Here is a 27,636-nt window from a genome sequence, read left to right on the forward strand (position 1 = left end):
AGTTTAGCAATGGGGTAGTAACTTAATAGCAGAGCAGAACTGAGGCACAAGATCTGCAGAGGTCCCACTTCCCTAATAGCCATTTGACTCTTAAGTATTCTCTTACCAATGTTTATTTCAGTTTTTTTCCCCATTATCAATACCCAGGGAAACTGAGGCTGAAAGAGGCCAGGTGATTCAATAGCGATCATACAAAGGTACTTGTAGACCTAATGCTACTCAGTTAATATAAGGGTCAGTCAGGCTGTTTTCACAACACCCAGATGTCCTTTACCATGTAGAATCTTTTGTTTGCTCCCTTTATCTTCGCAATGACATCCAACCTCAGAAACAAAATCCCTCCCACCGGACACATTTCCGTCTCGAAAAGCTTTTAAAAGAAAGCTGAACTCTACAATGAAGGTGTATGCTCCAACCTGGGCAGTAGATAAACAGGTGTACATTTTATCTGCATACCTATTTGTGTATACACAAATATCTTACAAAAATTTTAACAAGTATTATGAACTGAAAACAAAGCCCCACCAGAAAGACACAGGTGGTGCTTAGGTGGCCACACGCCTCAAGCTTTTTCCACCTCCTGGATGAATGGATGGAACCAGCAATAAAGAAGACCCCAGTCTCACTGAGCAAGATAATATTTAAGGCAACGTTTTAAAACTTCAAATCGGTCCTGGCTGGTGTAGCTCAGTGGATTGAGCACAGGCTACAAACCAAAAGGTTGCCAGTTTGATTCCCAGTCAGGGCACATGCCTGGGTTGTGGGCCAGGTCCCCAGTGGGGGCCCTGGTGACAGGCAACCATGCATTGATGTTTTTCTCCCTTTCGCTCTCCCTTCCCACCTCTCTAAAAAAATAAAATATTTTAAAAATAAAAATAAAAATTCAAATCAGCAAAGTAGTACCTAAGGGCTGGTGGTTGTTCTTACAAAGTTTTGTCTAAGTTCCAGCAAGCACCTGTCTACACACACACACACTCACACTCACACTCCAGCATAGGCAATAACAAGTGCCCTTATGGGGTCCATCATTGGTAGCCACCACAACTACCCCCTCAATAAATAAAAGGAAAAAGACTTCTTCCAAAGGAGCTAATAGAGAAAAGGAAGATCATCTGGAAGAAGCCTGCTTCGGGGGTGGCGGGGTGAGGGGCGCTCTGAGACTACGGAGAGCAGGTGCAAAAGACTTCTGCAGTGGCCCCAGCTCACCTTAGCAGCTCCTGACCTGACCGCCGCTCTCTAAGCATTGCCGTGCCAACTGGCTAAGGATGTTCTGTGGCTTTAAATCCCCGAAGTTCCGCCCGGCCGCAGGCAGTTGCCCCGGGAGACAAGACAGATACACAACAGGGCACGCGCCCCAGGCCTGGATCCCTCCCTGAGGCCACTGCCCCTGTGCAAGGCTAGCTGCGATCCCGCTTCCCGTTGGCAATGGCCAGCTGGCACTCGCATCGTAGACTCAGGAAGCCAGAGAAGGAGGAGGACCAGGAGGAGGAGGAAGAAGAAGAGGTGGAGATAGGAGTGGAGAAGGAAGTGGAGAAGGCAGACACAGAGGAGGAGAAGGCGGCAAAGGAGGAGGAGAAAGGGGTAGAGGACCATGGGACGTTTGGCAACGAGTACTTCTGGAAAATTATGAACATTGGTGACAGCAATGACGACGACCCGAAGGCCTTTCGTCCTCGCTTCACCAGCATCTCAAGCCCCAGCCTGACCCCGACACCTACGTCCAGCGAGCCTGAGACAACGTCCGGGGAGCCTGAGACAACGCTCAGCCAGACGTCCAGCACGCACAGCAGGAGCTGGTCCTCCAGCATCTCCTCCCAGAAAAGTACTGTCCCTGCGCGCCCTTTCCTAGAAGGCTTCCCTGGCCCTAGGGGGCGGCAGACCCAAAGATTCCAGGGCCTTCCTCCACCTGGGTGTCCTTAGGAAATACAGGCCCACTGCACACACACATTCCAGTCTACCTCAGTCCCTTCTGTCAAAGGCACTGAAATCTTGGCTGAGCGGAACTTACACAATATAGGTATAGGTGAACGCCTTGTACGATGGGCAATTTAGGCAGAGCCGTAGGTAGTGCTACTTCTACACGCATACACAGTGATGGCATCATCTCTCACTCTGGATTTCTCCCTCTCTCTCTCTCTCTCTCTCTCTCTCTCTCTCTCTCTCTCTCACACACACACACACACACACACACACACACACACGAGCACATGTCACTCTTGGAGAAGGAGTAGTGCCTTCAAGGTGCTGTATTACTAAAAAACAGTCCTGCAAAACACAACTTACCTTTGTGTTTCACTTCATGTACTGAAACCACTCCAGTCACTTCCTTTAAAACATTTTGGTCTGGATGATTCTTCATTGCGGCAGGATGAGGGGACAGGACTGTCCTCTGCATTGTAGGATGCTTAGTATCGTCCCTGGCCTCTAGTCCTGGCTAGGCCATTAGCCCTTACCCCACTGTGTGACAATCAAAAATGTCTCCAGATGTTACCAAGTACTTCCTGGAGGGCAATATTGTCTTTCTGAGAACTACTGATATAGAGGGAATGGCTAAAATTTTTAATGTTTCATTCAACAGGTTTTCCTAAGATATTCCAGACGTTTAGGAGAGACATGTCTGAAACAAGTTTAGATAGGTAAGAGAATGTTTTCAGTTTTCACGTTATTTTTGAAGTTGATTATATTTAATTTTTGAGTAAACGTGTCAGAAAGTGGAGTAAAAATCATCCAAGGCATTTACAACTAATTTATTCAAAAACATTGTTTTTAAATCTACACCATTACACCTTAGAGAAGATAGAGACAAGGTCCCTGCCCATCTCCAACTTATCACCTACCTGGAGAGATGGCATATGTACTTCTTAAATAATAATGATCTTGAAATAATAAGTGTATGCCATGTGTAAATACCATGAACATTCAAGACATAAGCCTCTATTGGCTAAATTCAACAGTGATCAGGGACACCTGTGGGGGGGGGAGTAAAAATTATGATCTTTTTTTTTTCCTTGTTGTTGCTATTAGCCTTCAAGTACCTTATAATAAGAAACCAGAGAAACACCTTTTAGAATATCCTTATAAATCTTCCTGCAAAATCTCACACCCAATCTGAGTCTACAATATTGAATTACTGTTCACCTAAATTTTGCTTTTACAATCAACTTTAAAATTTTTAAGCACAAGGAGAATTGTTCTGTTCCACTTAAATGTTTCTACTTATCGGACTTCAGCCAAGATGGAGGTATAGGTAGACACGCTGTGCCTCCTCACAGAACCAAAATAAGGACAACAAAAATTTAGAACTAGCCCTGGCTGGTGTAGCTCAGTGGATTGAGTATGAGCCCCTGAAGCAAAGGTCGCCGGTTTGATTCCCAGTCAGGGCACATGCCTGGATTGCAGGCCAGGTCCCCAGTGGGGGACACATGAGAGGCAACCACACATTGATGTTTCTCTCCCACTCTTTCTCCTGCCATTCCCCTCTCTCTAAAAATAAACAAATAAAATATTTAAAAAGATTTAGAAACAAAATAACAACGAGTACTGACAGAAAATTGAACTGTATGGAAGTCCGACAACCAAGGAGTAAAAGTAGACACATTCATCCAGATCAGTAGGAGGGGCAGAGCTGGGTAGACAGGGGTCATGGCAAAAAAAGTGGTGGCTGGTGGACCCCCCGCACACAAAGCAGCAGCCGGCAGACCCCAGGTGTGCAAGGTGGCAGCGGGGGGACCCAGCAAGGCTGCAGATTGTGGAGGGGCTTGGCAAGGTAGCTTGTGGAACCAGAGGTCCCACATTCATGTGCAGATAAACCAGATAAAACTGGGAAGTGAGATAGACCACGCAACCCAGGGTCCCAGCACTGGGGAATAAAGCCTCAAAAACACTGATGGAAAATACCTGTGGGAGTTGAGGAGCCTGGAGAGACTCCCAGCCTCAGAGGAGAGTTTGCTGGAGAGACCCACTGGGTTCTAGAATGCACACAAGCCCAACCACATGGGAATCAGCACCAGAAGGGCCCTGATTAGAGGAAGCTGCAGAAATGACTGAAATCCAGCAGAGAGCAGAGCAAGGGCCATTCTTCCCTCTCAGACCCCTGCCCCACAGACAGCGTCACAAAGCAGCAACATGGGTTGCCCCACCTGGGTGAATACCTAACAATCTGCCCCTCATACGTAACAGGTGCATCAATACAAAAAACAAAGGGGGGCCCAAATGAAATAACAGATCAAAGCTCCAGAAAAAAAATACAACTAGAGATGGATAGTTGTAAAATACAACTATAGATAAGTGACAAAGAGGTAGGCACCTATCAGATGCACAGTTCAAAATACTGATAGTCAGGATGCTCACAGAATTGGTTGAATTTGGTCGCAAATTAGATGAAAAAATGAAGGCTACACTAAGTGAAATAAAGGAAAATGTATAGGGAACCAATAGTGGTGGGAAGGAAACTGGGACTCAAATCAATGGACTGGACCAGAACAAAGAAAGAAACATTAGACCAAATTACAATGAAGAAACAAGAATTCAAAAAAAATGAGAGGCTTAGGAACCTTCAGGACATCTTTAATGTTCCAACATCCAAATGTTAGGACTACCAGAAGGAGAAGACGAAGACCAAGACATCAAAAGCTTATTTGAACAAATAATAAAGGAGAACTTCCCCAATCTGGCAAAGGAAATAGACTTCCAGGAAGTCCAGGAAGCTCAGAGAGTCCCAAAGAAGGTGGACCCAAAGAGGAACACACTAAGATACGTCATAATTACATTAGCCAAGATTAAAATGAAAGAGAGAATTCTACAAGCAGCAAGAAATAAGGGGACAGTCACCTACAAAGGAGTTCCCATCAGACTGTCAGCTGATTTCTCAAAAGAGACCTTGCAGGCAAGAAGGGACTGGAAAGAAGTTTTCCAAGTCATGAAAGGCAAGGACCTACACCCAAGATTGCTCTATCCAGCAAAGCTTTCATTTAGAATGGAAGGGCAGATAAAGCACTTCTCAGATAAGGTCAAGTTCAAGGAGTTCATCATCACCAAGCCCTTATTCTATGAAATGTTAAAGGGACTTATCTAAGAAAAAGAAGATAAAAAACATGTATAGTAAAATGACAGCAAACTCACAATTACTAACAACCACACCTAAAACAAAAAACAGAAACAAACAAAGCAAACAATTAGAACAGGAACAGAACCACAGAAATAGAGATCACATGGAGGGTTATCAACAGGGGAGTTGGAGTGGGAGAGAGAGGGAAAAGGAACAGAGAATAAGTAGCATAGATCGTAGGTAGAAAATAGACAGGGGGAGGGTAAGAATAGTATAGGAAATGTAGAAGCTGAAGAACTTATAAGTATGACATGTGGACATAAACTAAAGCAGGAGAATGTGGGTGGGAGAAGGTGTGCAGGGTGGAGGGGAGTGAAGGGGGGAAATGGGATAACTATAATAGCATAATCAATAAACTATATTTTTTAAAATGTTTCTATTTATCATCTGACTTCCTCATTTAAGAAAAGATAATATATGTACAAGGTTAAGATATAAAAGTATACAATGGTAAAAACCTAAAATCTTCATACCTATTCTCAGCTCCCTCACTCTTCCTCATCAGCACCAACAAATTGTTAACAGTTTGTTTTATTTCCAGTATAATTTTAAGTAGCATATCTTTATTTCTTGGCTTATCTCATAATTACTGACTTCCCACCATGAAAGATGACAAATGTAACTCATAGTACTTCCCTCCTCTCTATCTTTTGGTAGTTATATTATTTTTAGTTTTTCTAATCTTTAAGACTTTAAAGTATTTAAACCTCTACTTCTTGATTTGTCAATTTCAGTGACTATTAACTTATGAAAAATTAACACATTAATGGACATCTACTTTCTTCCATCTCTTCTCTTACCTTTTCCTCCCCCAGTTAACAAGTTATATAGCAAACTATATTAAAACTTGTATATTTATATAAAGTCATATTGCTTTACCAACTTTATTATGTTTGCATTATATTTTGTAATTATAACTAACTCAGTGCTTTGGGTACAGATTGATTTAAAAAATTGAAAATCAATGAATAATACTCATAATTTCATGCTAAGATCCAATAATGTGACTGGATTTATGTACCAGAAAATGAAATCCTATGTTCATAAAATCTGGCTCCGAAAAGATTAACTTTTCAACTCTTAGCTATTTTTATTTTTAGTTAACTTTTCAACTCTTAGCTATTTTCAGTTTTCTTAGTTGGGCTCAATGGCCACACTCATGACTCTGATATTGCTTTCTTTGTTTTCGTTTTTGATTTTTTGGGAGGGGCTGGAGAAATTCCTCAGGTAATTTTTCATGCAGATTTCATGGGAAGTCAAATTTCTGAGTTCTTGCCTGTTCTGAAATTTCTTCATTGTGCCTCATTCTTTATTAATCAGATAACCTGGCAAAACCCAACAGTTTAAAACCAATTTCCCTCAGCACTCTAAAAACACTGATTGCTTCATTGCATTCTCGTATCCAGTATCGCTGATCAGGGATTTTCAAACCCCTTCCAACCCTACTTGCTTATTTCCTTCCCTTCATTGCCTCTGTTCTTTCTTTCACAACTCCTAAAGAATGGCTTTTGGGCTTCTTGAATATCTTCAAGATTTTAGGTGTTTACATGCTACTACTATGCAGCCCTTGTACAGAATTTATTTAAGGATACATATTTGTAATTTCCAAGAACAAGTTCTCATTCTCTGTTGGTATTCAAATAGTTGTGTGGGTTTTTAAAAATGTCTTTAAGGGTACTCTTATAGTATACCTAAATTCTTTGGGGTTTTTTTTTGTATTTTTTTCTGTCAGGATCAGTTGTTCTGTTTGTTTACCTAGGTCCTTCCACTTCCACTCCTCTGATTGTCCTTAAGTGACTGGTAATCCTTGGTTATTCATTTATATTTATCAGTTAATAACTGTTAGGTAGCTAAAATGGAGTTCTGCCAATGAGTAGTTATGTTTTAACAGGGCATGTGGAAGGAAATTTGACTGTGAGTCTATGTAGGTGGGTGACTTTTGTTACAGCCAGCCTCCTGTGGAGTGTCAGCAGGAAGCAGCAAGGTGGGCAACTCCACTATTACTGGAGTTATAATAAGGACAATTTACTGGGTGGTTAATGTTCTTCATGGTTAGAATGTGCCTGTCCCTTCACCCAAGACTGTTGAGCAGGTCCTAAGTAACCTCATGCTGTGCTCTGCTTCTCTTTCAGGCCTAAAACCTCCTCAGGCAGACTGCTCACTAATTTTTAGAAAGCAGTTCTTTGGGCTTCATCTGGAAATTTAAGTAACTTCTGCCAAATGATCTGTATAAAGGAAGAGAAGGAGTCTGCCTGGTCAGCTCTTCTAAGGTCACTCCTTGAACTTTAATGACAGGTCCTATTCCCTCTCTCTGCATTTGGCTGAGTCTGAGCTAGGAGCTTCTTGGGAATTCCTTCAGAACTTACCTCTTTTGTCTTGAGCTGTGGTGTTCTCTGCTCTGCTTTTCCGTCAACCTGAGGCTACCTATTTGCTTTCTTACCAGGGCTTCTTCAATATGACTTGTCTAATGATGACATCTTTCTTGTTTTCTTTTTGTTTGTTTGTTTGCTTTTAAGTATTTGTCATCTCGGAAAGGAGGGGCAAAATTGTGCACGTAGGTGCTGTCTTGACTCGGACTTCCTCCATGGGAAGTTCTCTTTCCCAGATCAAATCTTAATTCCCTCTTGTAAATCTTCCTAAGAAAAATGCTTCTTTAATATTTCAAAGTATTCTCTGGTGAATTTGGTGAGATTGTATTTTTAAGGCAATCTTTGCTAAAAAGCCATAAAAACGTCACCAATATTGGCTCAACTTCTATCTTTAATGGTCCTGTTACTATTCAGGTTGAAAACAGGAAAAGCTTCAGGAGCAGATAAATGTGGAGTACCACAAGTTTGGGAGCCAGACAGGTCTGGACCCCCATCAGCCCCTGCTGCACATCATTTCTGAAAGGCTCCCTAGAGCCTCAGTTTCCTGGCCTGTAAAAAGGGATATTAATACCTGCTTTGATTGGTTTTTGCAGAGATAGATGGAATCATGTGAGAAATTAACTACTATGTATGTAGTCACTGTAAGTACTCAGAAAATGTTTATTTTGTTGTTACCTATGGTGGTCCTCCATCTTGACACAGGATTTCCGAAACAATCTTTGGTGTTGGTCTAAGGAAGGCAAAGAGACCCAGATGACGAATGTATTGATTTTGTTAACTGTGGCATTGGGGGAAAAGCCCAAGATTAAATGTTGTCAAGGGCTTGTTCTTCAGTGTGCCTGTCCTCTTGGTCCCTATAACTTGTTTTCACAGGAGGTTGGATAAATGGAGCTTCCACCGACACTTGCACAGCCGGCTTTGGCAAAGGAGTCCCTCACCCATGACAGGACACAGTCATTTCAGAATTAAAACAAACCCCCCCACTGATGGGCTGTGCCAAGGGACAACCATCAAAAAAGGAAGGTGGAGACCTAAGAGAACAGAGAAATATGAAAGAGGGACAATCCTAACATTGACTAAACTTTTTGGAAATTTTTTGTTTGATAATTTTGGAAGATGCCCCAAATTATTACAAAAAAGGAAATTCAGAGAGGCGAAGGAACTTGACAAACAATAATTATTGTTTACTTGTTACCAGTAACAGTCATTCTAACAGTAAAAGTCAATAAATTCCTGACTACTTATTCTGTCAATGATAACTCAAGTAACTGATTAAACTACTTGTCAAAAGCAGATTATTTAATTACAGGGCATTTAACTGCAGCCTTTAAAAAGAGTTTGGATTATTTTTAAGCTATTTAAAATGAACAATATGTTCTCATTTAAATTCATTTAAACTTAAACTCAAGGAAATGTTTAAACATACACACCACTAGAGCATGCACACAGAGGGAGTGGTAGTAATTTACTCCTTGAGGGAAATAATAAGGTATTGACAGCCCCCAGGATCTGGAAAGCAGTACTTTCTAAAGAACAGATGTGAGGCAAACACAGTGTGCCTGACTTTACTGACGAGGTAAAAATGGAAGAAAATATTTCAAATAGAATTCAAGATCTTCTATGTACATTTGTTATTTGATTGTTAAATGTACTATATGTAGAAGAACTGCTAACAACTATAGAGGTATGGTCAACAAAAATTTTTGTCTAAATTTCAGGACAGTCTCTCGCAGTTCATATCCAAGAACCCCAATATCAGTTCAAACAGAAGAAAGTTGGCTTCGAAACTTGTCCTACAAAAAGAAGTCTAGTGAGTAGTTTGATGTCTTAGCTTTTTGCTGGGTAATGAGGTGGCACTTTGGAAAGAACAGAGTGTAGGCAGGCAATCGGTAGATGGAGGTTTGAATCCCAGTCCTAACACTAACACTGTGATGATTGAGCAAGATACTTAACCTCATTCAGTCTCAGTTTCTTCATGTGTTGGCAATAATCATACTGCTGTCCCAGGACTGGCACTTATTCTTTAATCAATGGTAGCATTTATGTTCACACCAAGAAATAATCTGCCATTATATCTTGGTATATATCTTTACTTTTTATTTTAGAAGTAATGTATGCATGCCGTTTTTTAAATGTCAAACCATTAAGAAATATATAGTGTAAAAATTTAAATTTTAACTTATCCCAATATACTCCTAGAAATAATCTTTCAAGATTTTTTTGTTTTGTGTTATATCGCTTATTAATCAGGTGCTCATTGAACACCTACCATATGTCAAAACACTTCTCATAGGCCAAACCCTGTCCCAGCAACACGACAGTGAACAAAACAAGCAAAACCCCTGACTCAGTGATCTTCTATTGAAATGTGGAAATTGGAAGTAATGGTGAGATAAATAACACACAAAATAAATAAATATATACTCCATCAGGTGATGTAAGTGCGAAAGAGGAAAATCAAGCAAGTAAAAGGGATGAAAAATGTTGTGTGCGAGGGATGCAAGCTTATACAGGGCACTCAGGGAAATCTTACTGAGAAGGTACAATATCTGAGCAATATCCCCTCAAGCAGGGGAGAGAGTGAGCCACGACGGTCTCTGGGGGGAAAAGTGCTGCAAGCATAGGAAACAGCAAGTACCTCCCTCTAGAACAAGGAAATGTCCTGCATGACAGCAGTGGAGTAAGGAGAAGAATCTTAGGGGACAAGGTCAAAGAAACAGCGAGGACCACATCTTTTCCGGTGGGAATGAGTGGGAAGTCACTGGAGGGTTGCACAGAGGAGTGACACAATCTCGTGTAAAAATGGACCAAATGTGTAAAAGAGAGATGTTAATTACCACCAAATTGATTTCTAAAGTCCATGTAACTCTGATTGGATTTTTCATCAGATTTTGACAAGTTGATTCTTTGATCTTTTTTGGCAGTGTTAAAAGATAAACTGAGGCATTTCAAATGTTTAAGGGTTTCTTTGAGCAAACATTCATTCGAATTGCGCAACATCAGACCACAAGTGTTTCGGAGCATACCACCCACATGAGCTTTGGGAGAGGTTTTTATAGAGAAGACAACGGAACAAAGCAAGGAAATTATTTGATTGGCTACAGCTTCAGTGGTTACATTATTTGGAGAAGCCTAGTTGACTGTTTGTGATTGGCTGTAACCCTGAAGCATTTATAGGAGCTGACTCTGGCTTGGGTTTGTTTGCTTACACCAAGGCACTGGAGCTGCCTCTGATGACCTCCTTGTTTGATTGTTTTAACAGCAGCAATCTAGTGTTCCTCTCCATTTTTAAAAAATGAATATTCTTTTGTAGTCTTTTATTCATAGAGGCACATGCAGCTCTTATTAGTTTCTTCCTAGGTACTTTTTAGTGTTTTTTTATTGATGTAACAATTGGAATCTTTTTTTATTATATTTTCTAATTGGTAATGTCACTATATGGGAAAACTTGATTTCTATGTATTAATCTTGCATTTCTGACCCTCTTATTAACTCTAACAATTTGTCAGTTGAAAGTCCATTAGATAATTATATTTCCTGTGAATAACAGCAGTTTTATTTCTTATTTAATATTTTACTTAGCAGCCAGGAAAAACTGACAAGTATTATCATATATACAGTTATTGTGACTTATGTAATAAACCTGATTGTGAGATATTTTAGTATTTGTTTGCTTTGGTTTGGTTTGGTTCTTTGAGCTCTTCCCAATAGCAAATAATGCCTTAGTGAAAATCTTTGTGCATTAATTTTTTTATACAGGAGGTCCTTGAATAATGTCATTTTATTATAATGTTGAAGAGATATCGTAAGCAGCTACTTCTATATACCAACTAGCCAATGGTAAAATTAATTTTGTTAGAGGTCATTTCACTTACAGTTGCAGAACCTGTTGAGGACATTTGAGATCTTACTGTACCAGTACTTGCATTTCTGTTGGACAAAATGCCCAAAACATATTTAAAAGTTTTCCAGATGCTCCACATAGAAAGTATGTCTAAACCGATCTCTTTCTCCTACAGCAGTCCTTGCTGTCCCATGTTCTGCTGCGAAATGGGTCGGCCTCCTCCCTATACCTCTGAGTGACTGCAGACTATTCTGATTGGTTTTTCATCATTCCAATCCTATATGCTTAAACTTCTAGGTTTACTCAAAGTTGCTGGTGCATTGATAGCTGCCTTCTCCATTTCCAGCACTGCCCTGGAATCTGTGGAGGAAATAATCCTGGTGCTTTAGTTGACTGCGTTGAACTTGAACCCCACTCTCCACCCAGCACCTGCCTACCTGAAAAATCTTTTATAGAATAGTAGACACGAAGTAGATAGAATAGTACTTAAAAGAAGCAGAAAATAACGGGGTCTGCAAAACATGATTATAATCAAGTAAAGATGCATCTGTGTAGTATTCCAGAACTAGAAAAGAACAGGGACATTTTTAAATGTGAGACACTGGAGTGGTGGCTTTTCTCTCTTGTTTCTCATTGCTGATAAAATTATATTTAGAAAAAGGAAAAAATTGAATATAAACACCATAAGGGTACTTATTTTTCTAAGAGACATATTTTCTTTTATATTATACTTCTTTCCTACTTTGTCATGACTAATGGTAAATGTACACTCTTTTTACAGAGATGAAAACACCCTCTACAATGAAGGAAACTACACTTAAAAAGAAACCTAAGTTAATAAGAAGTGAGTGGATGTTTGGAGTTATCCCTTCTGCTGGCAAAGGCAAACTGCTACTCGGGACTCACCTTCACTTGGATGGTGCCCACATCCTTTAGAAAATTCCTCCCTTGCCCTCACCATTGTGGCTCAGTGGGTCATGACCTGAGAAGTCAAAGGTTGCTGGCTCGATTCCTGGTTGGGGCACAGGCCTGGGTTTCAATTTCCATCCCCAGTCAGGGTACATGTGAGAGGCAATTAATGTTTCTTTCTCATATCAATGTTTCTCTCCCTCTCTTTCTCCCTCCCTTTCCCTCTCTCTAAAAGTAAATAAAATCTTTTTTAAAAAAGAAAGAAAAGCCTTCTTCTAAGAATATATGCAAGAAGGTGGTGAAAAGCTAGGCGTTCAGGGCATTTAAACAGTGTGTATGCATGTGCAAGTGTGTTTCTGTGTGTGTAATGGGCTGGGATCTCCAAATTAGAGAAAATGGGATACACTGCACAAAGACCTTAAACTTTCCTTCTAAATCTATCCTTTTCTCTTCAGAAAAATGGGTAATTAATCCAGAAGAGCCAGAACTAAATATTTTATGTGAGCGGGAGGTAAGAAATGTTTATCAGTCCAACTAGAAAACTGTGCTCGTGGTAAAGATTACACAGTCAATCTTCAATTTTCTCTTTCTGTCTCCCTCTCTAAAATTTAGTTTAAGGAAGACTTCGTAACACTGTTTGAGCCTTCTCTAAGAACATTACCCAGCATCGGGCCACCACCCTTTCTGGCATTCAAACGAGAGAGTTTCAACTTTGGCACTGACTTTGAGGTGATTTTCTTTTTTTTTTTCTTTACTGTAATAAATGATGTGAAAAGTCACATGATGGTTTGCGCAAAGGACAGTGAACATATGTAAAAAATAGGCAAACCCATTTACTTGAAATAGCTCTTAGGTTGGCTGCATTAGTTTCCTAGGGTCGCTGTAAGAAAGTACCACAAACTAGGTGGCTTAAAATGGTAAAAACGTATTGTCTTACAGTTCTGAAGGTCAAACTGAAGGAGTCAGCGAGTCCAGCCTATAGGAAAGGATCCTTTCTTGCCCCATCCTAGCTTCTGGCGGTGGTTGTCGGTCCTCCCTTGGCTTGTAGCTGCATCACTCCAGTCTCTGTCAAGGTTGTCCTGGTGCTCTGTGTGTATCTGCGTCCAAAGGTCTGTCTTCTCCAAGGACACCAGTCATATTGGATTAAAGCACACCCTAATGACCTCATCTAAACTTGATTACATCTGCCAAAACCCCATTTCTAAACCAGGCCACATTCACAGTTATCAGCAGTTAGGACTTCAATGTGTCTTGGTAGGACACAATTCAACCTATAACCATGGTCATCAAACCTGGAAACATAGGTAAAATGTAGGTTTGCCATATATGATCAGGTTAAGTGACCAAATAATGCCTGTGCTTGATGAGCAAGGAAAAGGTCACCTTAGTAATTCTGACAGGAGGGCACACGATTCTGCTTCACCAGGGTGGTGAGGTACTGACCAGTGGAATGATTACTTCCAAACTTGGGTATTACGGCCATGTGGAGAGAACTGTGCAGCCCCCAGCCCCCTTTGATTTCTTCTCCCATGTGCATTAAAGGTGCAGGCTTTTTCACTGAAAACAAGACACAGTCATGTGAGAGCACATTTCGGGGGCATATGCAGGAGTTCAAGGCAATCTGTGCAGATGCCCTAGCGTGGTGCTCATTGCCATTTTGTGCAGCACATTGAACTGTACAGTTCAATGAGGGGCAACACATTGAATACACCATGCCATCTCATATCAGCCATCATGGACTGTTTATTTAGCCCAGGCCTCTCAATGGTTTAGTCACCCCACTGACTCTTTTGAGTTCAAATTTTTTATTCAGACATAGCACCTTCCTTCTTCTGAACCACCAAGGCTTGTATCCAGGGAAGTTTCTTCCCTGACACCCAGAGATGGGCCTGAACACAAGAAAGGCCATGTGCCCTTTCTTCCAGGGACCTATCCCTGCACCAGCACCTGGAAAGGCTGGCTCCTCCTGCTCTTTGAACATACCTTCCAGGTCCTCTGTGATGGGGCTTTAACACTAGTTAGTTGAGGGGCAGCAACAGCTGGCTTGCCTGCCTTTCTCTGCAGCCATAGCCTCTTCAAGTGCAGATTATAGCCCAACTCATCGTCTTTTGAAGCATCTCTACTTTGCTTGACCCCAGGTAAAGGGGTAAAGGGACCTTGAACTGAGGAGCCCACTATCCAGGCCATTGTAAGGAACAAGTTGTAGATGGCCTGGCTTTGTTGGCTGTCCTTTGCCTTGCCGCATCGTCTGGTGGCCATCCTAGGTTTTACAACACCATCTTTCTATTACAAGGCTTCACCTTGCCACCCCCTAAGTCTTCTGCTTTCAGCTATATTATTTTGTAGCTTCAGCAGGCTAAAGGGATTGGACAGAACTCTCGGGTAGTAAATCCCTGATGGCACTGGTATCTCAATTGCACATTGGACCCACGATGGCCACCTTGCCAGTCCCAGAGAATGGTTTCTATGGCAACTGCAGAAGCTTTGGTGGTGTTCATGACCTGTAAGTTAGGACCTCAGTTTTTTCCTACAGGCCTCTGCTGAGGCTTGCCTCCTCGCCATCATGCCCTCAGATTGCCAACATGGCCATGGCCCCTCAACCCCTCACTGAGTCACCCAAACTTCTAACTCCAGGTCTCCCTTTTGCTTCCCCTACTCTGCCTGTCCTCCTCCTCAATTACCTTCATAGCCCAGACAGGAGAATTTAGAGTCTCAACCTGGGCTTCCTCTTGAGAAAGAACTCTAATTTAGAAAGTTGATCATTTTAAATGGTGGCCTACATAGTAATGTAAAGACTTTTTTTAAACCTGACACTTCCTTTTTTAAAATATATTTTACTGATTATACTATTATAATTGTCCCATTTCCCCCACTTTATTCCCCACCACCCTGTACATCCCCTCCCACCCACATTCCCCTGCTTTAGTTTGTGTCCATGGGTCATACATGTAAGTTCTTTGGCTTCTACATTTCCTATACTATTCTTACCCTCCCCTGTCTATTTTCTACCTACCATCTATGCTACTTATTCTCTGTACCTTCTCCCCCTCTCTCCACCTCCCACTCCCCCACTCATAACCCTCCATGTGATCTCCATTTCTGTGATTCAGTTTCTGTTCTAGTTGTTTGCTTAGTTTGTTTTTGTTTTTGTTTTAGATGTGGTTATTAACAACTGTGAGTTTGTTGTCATTTTACTGTTCATATTTTTATTTTCTTTTTCTTATATAAGTCCCTTTAACATTTCATATAATAAGTGCTTGGTGATGATGAACTCCTTTAATTTGACCTTATCTAAGAATCCCTTTATCTGCCCTTCCATTCTAAATGATAGATTTGCTGGATAGAGTAATCTTGGATGTAGGTCCTTGCCTTTGATGACTTCATGTACTTTTTTCCAGCCTCTTCTTGCCTGCAAGGTCTCTTTTGAGAAATCAGCTGACAGTCTGATGGGAACTCCTTTGTAGGTAACTGTCTCCTTTTCTGTTGCTACTTTTAAGATTCTCTCCTTATCTTTAGTCTTAGCTAATGTAATTATGATGTGCCTTGGTGTGTTCCTCCTTGGGTCCAACTTCTTTGGGACTCCCTGAGCTTCCTGGACTTCCTGGAATTTTTTTTCTTTGCCAGATTGGAGAAGTTCTCCTTCATTATTTGTTCAAATAAGTTTTCAATTTCTTGGTCTCCCTCTCCTGCTTCTGGTACCCCTATCATTTAGATGTTGGAATGTTTAAAGATGTCCTGGAGGTTCCCAATGGAGAATCCATTTTTTTGAATTCTTGTTTCTTCATTGTGATTTGGTTGAATGTTTCTTTCTTCCTTCTGATCCACACCATTGATTTGAGTCCCAGTTTCCTTCTCGTCACTGTTGGTTCCCTGTACATTTTCCTTTATTTCATTTAGCATAGCCTTTATTTTTTCATCTAATTTGTGATCATATTAAACCAATTCTGTGAGCATCCTGATTATCAGTGTTTTGAACTGTGCATCTGATAGGTTGGCTAACCTGACACTTTTTGAAAGATGGTATTCAAACTCCTTAGAACATTTTCCTAAAATCTGGTATGTGTTATCTTCTGTCTCTTGCATTTAGTAACACACTGTATACCCCCCTCCCCAACAAGGGACTCTGATGTCAACAATCGTTTCTGCAATTGTTTCTTCTCGAACTAAGAAGGCATCCGAAGGACCCACATAGCTCTCAGCTGTGCTCTGGTGAGCTCCACCAGACAGAGGCCCTCAAAACCCCACCCCAGTGTCCTCAGTCCTCAGCACTCTTAAACTGAAGTGATGTTCCATTCTGGAATGTACAGATCTGGCTGGCTGGGTGCCTTCCAGTATAGGATCTCGGCCTCCTGAAAGTTTCTCACTATTCTTGGAAGTCTTCAGGGTTTCTGACAGTTCCCAAGGAGGTTTGCACATCCCCACCACTCCTGCTGTCCTACTGGACGCTCTCTGGCCCTGTCCAAAGCCCTGACTCTGACTGCTCTCAGAGGCTCTTACAGGCAGGTCTTCATTTTTTTCTCTGTCTCCGAAGGAAGAAGAGGAGGAACTATTACCCAAGTGTGAATTTTGTGGGAGTGATCTAAGAACATTTCTTTCCATTGTGGATATTTATGCTGACAACAGTAGCTCTGAACCAATAGAATATGTAAGTTCTAAAGCAGGCTTCCTGAGGAAATAGTGTTATTTTTAAATATTGCTTTCAAATATATGTAGTATGTTCTCCTGCATCTTTTCCCTATATTCTTAAGTTTTGTGTTAGCTGTCTGGGAAATACAAATTATAGCCACAATGAGATATCATCCCACACCCACTAAGATGGCTATAATAATTAAAAAAGGCAGATAATAGCAAGTTCTGACAAGGATGTGGAGAAACTGGGACCCTCATACACCACTAAAGGGGAATATAAAATAGTGCAGCCATGTCGGAAAAAATGTCTGGTTGCTCCTTAAAAAGTTAAACATATAATTACCATGTAACCCAGCAATTCCATTCCCAGAAAATTCTATTCCCAAGAAAATTGGCAACATACATCTATACAAACACTTGTATACAATTATTCCCAGCAGCACGATTTAGAACAGATAAAGGGTGAAAACAATCCAATGCCCTTCAACTGATGAATATGGTATATTCATGAAATCAAACATTATTCAGCCATGAGAACAACTGAAGTACTAATACATGCTACAACCCAGATGAAACTTGAAAACATTATGCTAAGTAAAAGAAGCCAATCACAAAGTACCCTATATTGTATGATTCCATTTATATAAAGTGTACAGAACAGACAATCTATAGACACAGAAAACAGATTAGTGGTTTCCACGAGCTGAGCAGACAGGAGGGTAGGGAGTGACTGTTAATGGGCACAGTTTTCATGTTCTAAAATTGATTGTGGGGATGGCTACACAACTCTGTATATACTAAAATCCATTGAATTACATACTTTAAATGTGTGAATTGTATGTTATATGAATTATTTTGTTAATTTGTTATCAAAAAAGTTATCATAGACGGTAATTCAAACCCCATGAGCCATTTTTGGTTTTTATCCCCTCTAATTATCTTCACTCTAGGACTAATGAGGTGAAAACGACCTCTTTGTTTTTCAGGCCCCCTGTTGTAGTTATTTCCAAAATCTGATCGACTACATCTATGAGGAAAAACTAAAAATCCAAAGCTCTAAAGATGAATTGATCTGTATCAAACCTCACTCAGCCCACGGCACTGAAATTGATAGGATCAAAGCAAAAGAAAAAGCCCTGAGGAGGTAACATCGAGCCTTTGATTGAAACTTCGATAGGTCCACTTAGAGAGCTTTTTGTAAAATGAACCTTGTTTTTCAAAACACATAATTTCAAAGATATAGTCTCAGTGAAGAAATCAAATTGGCCAAAGCAAACCTATTACCATTCCTGGTGAATGTTAATGTGATTCAGAAGCTCCCCAAAACTCAGTGAACTCACTGATTTAAAGTAGAAATTTACCAACCCAATTCTGAGGATGCATTTCAGAAATCCTATAAGGGAGAAATTTGTCCACCAAACAGAGTAGAGACCCATGTGCTGTGATTAAATAACAGGAGTCACAGGTAATAACAACTAAAAATCACAAGGGATGACACTTAAACAGTTAAAACTTGTAGTGTATTATTTTAAGCTTGAAACACATTTCATATTTATGCATCTTTTTTATTTTGTAGAAAACAGGAGCAAAAAATGGCCACACATTTCATGGTAAAAACAAATGAACACACTGGTTTCTTCGAAGAAGGTGAGTTCACCAATGCTTATGTTATAGATCAGTTGTACATCAGAAAGCTCATATGTTTTTGGCCAAGAGCTAAAACTGGCGTATTAAAAACAAAACACCATTAGAAGTTCTCATTACAGTCAGTGCATTAGTCAAAATGGCTCAGAAAATCTGGTGTTCCATCAGCTTTTGAAATTTTCAGTCTTCATCTTGTTACTGATTAAAATAAATCAGCAACGTCTATAGAGCACTTGACAGACAACTGCAAAGAGCTTTTGAATTCATTGTTTCTTGTTTTATTCAGCATACATCCCACTTTATTTTCAGGTTGGGGCATGGAAAATCTGTCTAAGTTAGTTAGATTACTTTCTTCATGCACAAGTGCTGGGCAGTGCAGTTATAGTACTGGTGCAATTGAAGGATCGCTGATTTTAGATTCAGAAGTTCTTCCTCCCTCCATCTCCCACCCCACACCCAGGGCACTGCTTTTTAAAAATTTTTACTTCCTTTTTCCAAAAAGGAAAAAATATTGCTTATTCTTGCTTATTCTTTTACAGTTGTCCCAGTTTTTCTCCCTTTGCCCGCCTTGGTCCAGCCCCCTCCACCCCGACTCCCACAGTCAATCCTCACACCATTGTCCATGTCCATAGGTCATTCATACATATTCTTTGACTAATCCTTTCCCCTTCTTTCCACCATTCCCTGCCCCCACCACCCTTTCCTCTAGCTTCTGTCAGCCTGTTCCATGTTTCCATGTCTCCGGTTCTGTTTTGTTCATTAGTTTATTTTGTTCATGAGGCTCTTAAGTGAGATCATGTGGTATTTGTCTTTCACAGAATGGCTTATTTCACTTAGCATCATAGTCTCCAGTTCCAGAAGTTCTGGATTTATAGCCTTGCTTTTCTACTTACGGTCTATCTGCTTTGGGTAAATTACTAAATCTTTTTGAGCATCAGTTCCTCCTCTACAACTCAGTGCTATTGAAAAGATACTTAGAGGAGGGGCAACCAAAGGGAATGACTTGGGACAACTATAATAGAATAAACAATGAAAAACTAAAGAAGGAAAAAAGATACTTAGAGAAGATACATTTGGGGTTTTTTTTTTAAACTAAATCCCTAGTATAAAGTTCCTTGATATTCAACTGTTTCCTACTAAATCTAATGCCAGAAAATTGCACTTCATTAAAATTATCATTTTGTTCCTTCTTTTAACAAAGGAATGGTCTCATTAATTGTTTAACAAAAGAGGGTCTTCACTTTAATAAAGGTGCTCATTTTTATTCCATTAAAAAAAGTCTGATAAATCAATGCATTTGTAATAGAGTTTAAAATTTCATTTTAGAACAGAGGTTTTAGAAAATTTAAAACATATATGTACTTTCATGTGATTCTTTTCCCATTAGATTCAAAACACCTCAAAACAATTTCTTATCAACTTTCTGTGGATATTCCAAAAAAAGAGGTAGTTGAAGACAGACTATTTGATTTTGAACTAGACAAAAGAAACATATCCATTGCTTGTTGTGATTCTAGGAAAGCATGTGGAAAGGTAATTAGCTTGTAATTTGTTTTACTTGCTACTCTTAAAAAATTATTTTACCTAAAGTTATCAAAGCTGTCATGAGGACTATGGCAGCCTGTGTACATGGCACATTGAACTATTTGTCAAGAAGAGTTGGTATGGACTTGGTATTTTAACTTCTACCAGACTTTACAACAATATTTTACATATGTTTTATGTGGGGCTAGTTTGATTAAAATCTTTTTACTTTAAAATGTGATAATAACACATTAAGGAACACTTGGAATCCTTTGAAAACTAATAAGAAAGGGAAAAAAATCACCAAAAATCATTATTAACATTTCAATATTTTCTAGACCCGCATGAGCCAATATACTATCAATTGGCTAAATTGATTACATATGGCTAAATTTAAAATAATTTAAAACTTAAAATTAATAAAGATAAATTTATAATTAAATAAAATTTAAAATGTCATCTTTATTCACACTAACCACTTGTCAAGTGTTTGATAGCTATGTGTAACTAATGCCACCGTGTTGCAAGGCAGATATAGAACATTTTTGTGGTCACCAAAAGTTCTGTTAGACAACACCATCCTAGACTTTGTTTTTAAAATTTTTTTTTATTCATTTATCTCACGGGAAGGCGAGAGGGAGAGAAACATCAATGTACAGTTGTCTCTAATGTGTCCCCTGCTGGGGACTGACCTGCAACCCAGGCATGTGCCCTGGGAATTGAACCACAATCCTTTGGTTTACAGGCCTGCACTCCATCCACTGAGCTACACCAGCCAAGGCCCTGGACTTTCTTATTCATAGGTTTTTGTTAATATATTTGTAATTATTATTATATATGTAATTTTTATCTTTTTAAACAGTTATAAAAATGTTTCTGTCATATTAGGTTAATTAACATTAATATCTATGTGCTTTTTCATATAGTTTATCTAACCATTCCCTTATTATTGGATATACATGTTGTTAACATTTTTGTTTGCTATACTAAATAACATTGCTTTGAATATCTTTGTGTATAGATTTATTTTTATATAAGGATAGATCCTCTCAGAATAGGTTCCTAGAAATTAAATTACTGAGACCAGGTTTGTTTCTCTTGGGTGACAAGAATTTAAGTGATGGTAGTATACTGAGGTGCCTGACAAAATCAAATCCAAGCACTGTCTGGAAGAAGATTACTCATCCAGCCTGCAAATTACTGCTCTAAATTATCCTCCAAGTTTAATTACCAGCACACATGTAAAGAATCAAGGACACAAGGAAACTCAACACCACATTAAAAAAATCCAGAGAAATAATATCCAAAAAGAAAACACCTCCAAAGACTTTGGAAATTGAAGTAATCTGTTTATTTTTTATTTATTTTCATTTATCGTTGACATACATTATTTATTATATTAGTTTCAGGTATATACTCCAAGTGATTAGATATTGCATAACTTACTAAGTGATCATCCCAATAAATCTCACACTCATCTGACACCATACATAGTTATTTGAGTATTATTGACTATATTTCCTATGCTGTATTTTTCATGCCCATGACTATTCTGTAACAACCAATTTGTATTTCCTAATCCCCTCACCTTTTTCATCCATCACCCACCCCTCCCCTCCCAACTGGCATCTGTCAAAATGTTTTCTGAGTCTATGAGCCTGTTTCTATTCTGTGTGTTCATTTATTTAGTTATTTAGATCATTGTTGATAGATATGTATTTATTGCCATTTTATTCTTCATATTTTTTATTGTTTTTATTCTTCTTCTTAAAGAAGACCCTTTGTTACTTCATATAGTGCTGGTTTGATGGTGATGAACTCCTTTAGATTTTTCTTCCCTGGAAAGCTCTTTACCTTTCCTTTGATTCTAAATAATAGCTTTGCTGGGTAGAGTAATCTTGGTTGTAGGTCTTTGCTTTTCATTACTTTGAATATTTCTTGTCAATACCTCTGGCCTGCACAGTTTCTGTTGAGAAGTCAGCCAGCAGTCTTGTGGGAGCTCCCTTGTAAGTAAACTGCTTTTTCTCTTGCTGCTTTTAAAATTCACTTTTCATCATTAACCTTTGGCATTTTAATTATGATGTGTCTTGGTGTGGGCCTCTTTGTGTTCACCTAGTTTGGGACTCTCTGCATTTCCTGGATCTGTGTGTTCATTTTCTTCACCAAATTAGGGAAGTTTTCTGTCATTTTTTCAAATAAGTTTTCAATTTCTTGCTCTCTCTTTTCCATCTGACACCCTATGATGCAAATATTGGTACACTTGAAGTTGTCCTAGAGGTTCCTTACCTTATCCTCATTTTTTTTTGGATTCTTTTTTCTTCTTGCTGCTCTGATTGAGTGTTTTTTTGTTTTTGTTTTTGTTTTTTTGCTTACTTATATTCCAAAATGCTGGTTTGATTCTTGGCTTCATCTACTCCACTGTTGATTTCATGTAAATTATTCATTTTAGTGAATATATCCTTTATTTCTGACTGGTCCATTTTATGCTGTTGAAGTTCTAATTTTTATAAAGTTTTTTGAATTCTGCATCCAATAGGTTGCTTGTCTCCATTCTGTTTAGTTCTTTTTCTGGGGTTTTGCTCCATTCTTTCATTAGGGCCATGTTTCTTTGTCTTCTCATTTTGGTACCCTTCCTATGTTTGTTTCTATATGTTAGGTAGAGCTGCCTGCTACATCTCCCAGGCTTGGTAGCATGGCCTAATACAGTAGGTGTTCTGTAGGGTCCAGTAGCACAGCCTCCCTGATCACCCAAGCTGGGCATTTAAGGTGTACCCACCATGTTGGCCATGCATACCTTTCTCTTATAGTTGAGCCTTCATTGCTGTCGGCACACCAATGGAAGAGATCTACCTCCAGGCCAATCAAATGCAAAACTGGCCGAGAGCCCTGACCACCAGCCTCTGACCATGGCAAAAGATCAGCTGGGCAGGGGCCCACCTCACAGAGCTGGTTTTACTTCAGCAGGGTTCTGATACCCACTGAGTCTGCCCCTTGAATGTGTTGCTTGTAGAGGTGGTTGGGTGGTGATGCTTCGACGTGGTCTAAAGCTGCCCACTGAGTGTACTGGCTCTGGGGCCTCCTAGGAGAGATAGGCCAAGGTCAGCCACCACCTCTACTGTGCCAGGGGCCTCCTGGCATGAGCTACAAAGTGATCTTCAGATAGCTGCTACTTGTGCTGAGTTGGATGTGCCCAGGTGAGGCCAAGTTGTGAACCAAGGCCAGTTGCTGCTAGTGCCAGGCCCAGGGGCACGTGGTGGGAGGTACAGGGCATGCTGAGACCAGATGCAGCTTATCTGGGAGATTTTAGGAAAGTATGGAGAATGAAACAAGTCAGGTCATTCATATGAAAAAGCCACTGGAAACAGCTTGGGTGCAGGAAAGTTGGGTGGCACAGGGTTAGCTATTTTTATAAAAAGACATAATTGGCTTCAAGATATTTAGAGGGAACAGAAAACTATAAAGTGACATACAGGTTTGAAAAGAAAATATAAACTTATAGAAATGAAAACAACAACAACTGAAATTAAAAACTTAAAAGATAAGAGTTAAACACAGTTTAGAGCCAATTAAAGATAGAACTAATGACTTGGGAAAAGGGTTAAAAATTTATTAAAATTCACTGGGGGGGGGCAAAAAAGGTAAGGAAAACTGAAGAGAGTGTTTGATTTGAAAATAAAATGAGGGATCTGAAATGTATTTATTCAAAATCCTAGGAGAGAAGAAAGATAATCAGGTAGAGGTAGTCTTTGAAGAGATAATGGGTAATTTTCCAGAACTGACAAGAGACCCATCGACAGATTTAAGAAGTCCAATGAATGCCAAGCAGGGTGGTTATTTTTGTAACTCCTAGACATTTCACAGTGAAACTGCAGAACACCAAAGAAAGAAAAACTTGAAAGCAAAAGAAAAAAAGGTTCCATTTATGTTTAAAGAAGAACAGTAAGATCATAAAATAACCTTATAATTTTATAACATCTCCTAACAGCAACAACAGAAGCCAGAAGGCAATGAAATGTCTTCAGTGTGCTGAAAGAAAGTAGCAGTCAATCTAGAAGTCTGCACCAAGTCAATAAAATGCGCTCCCAAAAGACATTGTTTGGCAAAAACAAAGTGTTTGTCACTAGTAGTCCCTCATAAAGGAAATTCTAAACAATGTTCTTTGTGTAATTGGACGGTCTGATATTCAAGAAAGATGAAGAGCAAAGAAAGTAGTATATGATATATATGGATAAAATTTAAAGTTAACTGATAAAACAATAATAATAATAATGGATCATGGAATTTCATAAAACAGGATAGAATAAAAATGAATGACAAAATAGTACCTGATTTTGGAAGAAGGCTAAATCCAGTTACAGTCTTCTAAAGTCCTTCAGTGGGAGCATGGCTAGTACACAGCTTAATTCAGACTTTGATAAATTAACTTTGCTTGCTGAAATTTCTAGAGTAGCCAGAAAAATAACAGAAGCAGAGAGCATAACCCCCCTGTTAGTAGAAGTAGGGCAAAAAATAGGGTAATTTATTTTAAATGCCCCCAAAAGATATGAAAGGATAAGAGAAATAGATAATAAGAGATAAATAGAAGACATCAAGGAATGTCAGTAATTGTATATAAATACCGTAGACTAAATACTCAAGTTAACAAAGACTGTCAATTTTTTTAAAAAAAAATTTCAACCATTTACTGTTTATAAAAGATACATCTAAAATATAATGATACAAAAAGATTAGATATAAATAGATAAAAATAATATATCATGAAAATACTAAAGAACATCACTAGAGATAAAGAGGATCACTTCATAATGATGGAAGTTTTAATCCACCAGGAAGACATAACATTACAAAATATATTTCCATATTAACATAGCCTCAAAATATGGAAAAAAAGTGTTATAGAAATAAAAGAAAAATTTTAAATCCATGATCATAATGAGATACTTTTACCAACCTCTGTCACAATTGAGAAGACTATTAGATCAAACAGGAGCAATAATAAAATAGAATATTTGAACAGTCCACTTAACAAATTTGTTCACATATTGAAAGATTAACTATTTTAAAGATAACATTCTTCCAAATTTCAAACTGTAACAGGATTGGATATTCATGTATGTTGACAAAAGGGGGATACTGACCTCATCTGATTCTAAAATTTACATAAAAATATAAACAGTCCTGAGCGGAAGGCCAGGAGAGAGGGACATGCTCTACCAGATGTTCAGATCTATTCCAAAGTACAGTAATCAAGACAGTGTCATGTTACGGTAGAATTAACAAAGAATAGAGTCCAGAAGCAGACTCAGGCATGCGTAAACGTCCGATTTAGGACAGCAGTGATGCTGCGTGGTAACGGAGGAAGAGGAATCTTCTCAATACACGGCACTGGGAAAGTCAATTATCCCTATTTATTAGTGAAATTGGAACCACTATTCACATCATATGTAAAAATCAATTCCAAGTGGGTTAAACACCTAAATGTGAAATGCAAAACTACAAAGATTACTTTTATATGGGAGAATAGCTTTGTTACCTCAGGTTAGGGAAAGATTTACTAACTGACGAAAAGAGCAGTGTCCATAAAAGATTTGATGAATTAAAGTTGTGAACGACGATCAAGAAGGGGTAAATATTTTAGCACATGTGACATACAAAGATGTCGCTTATATCCTAAATGTAAAGAGACATGGAAAAAATTCCACCTAATAGAAAATGGGCTCAAAAACCTTTCATACTTCTCAAAGGAGAAAATTCAAATGATCTACAAACATATGTAAAAGAGCTCAACCTCATTGGTAAGCTGGGAAAGAAAAATTAAAATCACAATTAGAGATCGATACATACCTACCTTATTGGCGAAAGAAAAAGTTAACTGTGATAGAACTGTGTTGGAAAGGATATAGAGCAACAATCACTATTATTTGCCTCTAGTTGGAATGTAAATTGGTATGACTTGGAAATCATTTTGGCATCATCTTGGGATTCAGAAATTCCTCTGTGTTTAATATTCGTGGGAACTGCATGTCAGCATGCATTCATAAGAATGTTCACAGTATCATTGTTTCTAACATATACATGAAAGCTATTGGACTACAGCTATACACTTGGACATGTATGAAACAAACAATGTTGACAGAAAAGTAAAATATTAAAAATATGTAATGTATGATTTCATTTGTGTAAAATTTCAACTGGGAAAAATTAAACTATATTGTTTAGAAGTTATGAAAACAAATTATTTTCAAATCAGACTAGTGGTTATGTCTATGAAGGATATTGACTGGGATAGACATACTGGGGGCTTCTACAGTATCAGCGTTGTTCTCTTTCTTGACTTGGGCGGTGATAATGCAGGAGTTTATAATTACTGATTTTAAAAATTGCATGTTTGAGCACTTAATCTGAATGTATTTCATGATTGTTTTAAAATGTCTTTTCAAATTTTTCTTTTTAAAGATTATTTTTATTATTTATTTTTGAAGAGAGGGAAAGGGAGGGAGAGAGCAAGAGAGAAATATCAATGTGTGGTTGCCTCTCGGGCACCCTCTACCAAGAACCTGGCCTGCAACCCAGGCATGTACCCTGACTGGGAATCAAACTGGCGACCCTTTGGTTCACAGGCCAGCACTCAGTCCACTGAGCCACAGCAGCCAGGGCCATATTTCATAATTTTTAAAAGTGAAAAATGTTTTCCCATACAGTTGGTTCTCTTTTACACTGTTTCTCTTTTAATACTGTTTTCTTTAGCTGTGCAAAAGCTTTTAATTTTGATGAGATCCCATTTGTTTATCCTTTCCTTTATGTCCCTTGCTCTAGGGGGCATATCAGTAAAAAAAGCTGGTGCATGAAATATCTGAGATTTTTCTTGCCAATGTTCTCCTCTAAGACTTTAATGCTGTCACAGCTTATATTTAAAAGAAAACCAACTGTATTGGAAAACATATTTGCCAATGATACCTCAGACAAGGGTTTAATCTCCAAAATATACAAAGAACTCACTCGACTGCACTCAAAGAAGACAAGCAACCCAATTAAAAAGTGGGCAAAGGACTTGAACAGACATTTCTCCAAGGAGGGCATACAGAAGATCCAGAGACACATGAGAAGATGCTCAGTATCACTAGCTATCAGAGAGATGCAAATTAAAACCACAATGAGATACCACTTTACACTGGTCAGAATGGCCACCATAAACAAAGCAATAAGCAACAAATGTTGGAGAGGCTGTGGGGAAAGGGGACCCTACTTCACTGTTGGTGGGATTGCAGGCTGGTACATCCACTATGGACAACAGTATGGAATTTTCTCAGAAAACTAAAAATACCTTTTGACCCAGCAATTCCACTGCTGGGATTATATCCTAAGAACCCTAAAACACCAATCCAAAAGAACCTATGCACCCCAATGTTCATAGCAGCACAATTTATAATAGCCAAGAGCTGGAAGCAACCTAGGTGCCTGTCAGTAAATGAATGGATCAAAAAATTATGGTACATTTACACAATGAATTTCTATACAGCAGAAAGAAAGAAGGAGCTCCTACCCTTTGCAACAGCATGGATGGAACTGGAAAGCATTATGCTGAGTGAAATAAGCCAGGTGTTGAAAGA

The 27,636-nt window shown here is 38.9% G+C and overlaps 1 protein-coding gene across 1 annotated transcript in view; it reads left to right on the top strand.

The window, feature by feature from the left end:
* Positions 1-1,425: 1,425 nt before the first annotated feature.
* The window catches only part of ERICH6 (glutamate rich 6), a 40,399-nt gene continuing 14,188 nt past the window's right edge, over positions 1,426-27,636 (top strand). Inside the window, exons 1-10 of the mRNA XM_037061861.1 lie at positions 1,426-1,822; positions 2,579-2,636; positions 9,195-9,286; positions 12,102-12,164; positions 12,685-12,740; positions 12,842-12,958; positions 16,761-16,874; positions 17,845-18,002; positions 18,435-18,505; positions 19,890-20,035. Coding sequence (XP_036917756.1) covers positions 1,426-1,822; positions 2,579-2,636; positions 9,195-9,286; positions 12,102-12,164; positions 12,685-12,740; positions 12,842-12,958; positions 16,761-16,874; positions 17,845-18,002; positions 18,435-18,505; positions 19,890-20,035 — 1,272 coding nt within the window. The remainder of the gene's footprint in view (positions 1,823-2,578; positions 2,637-9,194; positions 9,287-12,101; positions 12,165-12,684; positions 12,741-12,841; positions 12,959-16,760; positions 16,875-17,844; positions 18,003-18,434; positions 18,506-19,889; positions 20,036-27,636) is intronic.

This window comes from Sturnira hondurensis, unplaced genomic scaffold (genome assembly GCF_014824575.4).
Source record: "Sturnira hondurensis isolate 20B ecotype Veracruz unplaced genomic scaffold, ASM1482457v3 Scaffold0013537, whole genome shotgun sequence".
Lineage (NCBI taxonomy): Eukaryota > Metazoa > Chordata > Mammalia > Chiroptera > Phyllostomidae > Sturnira > Sturnira hondurensis.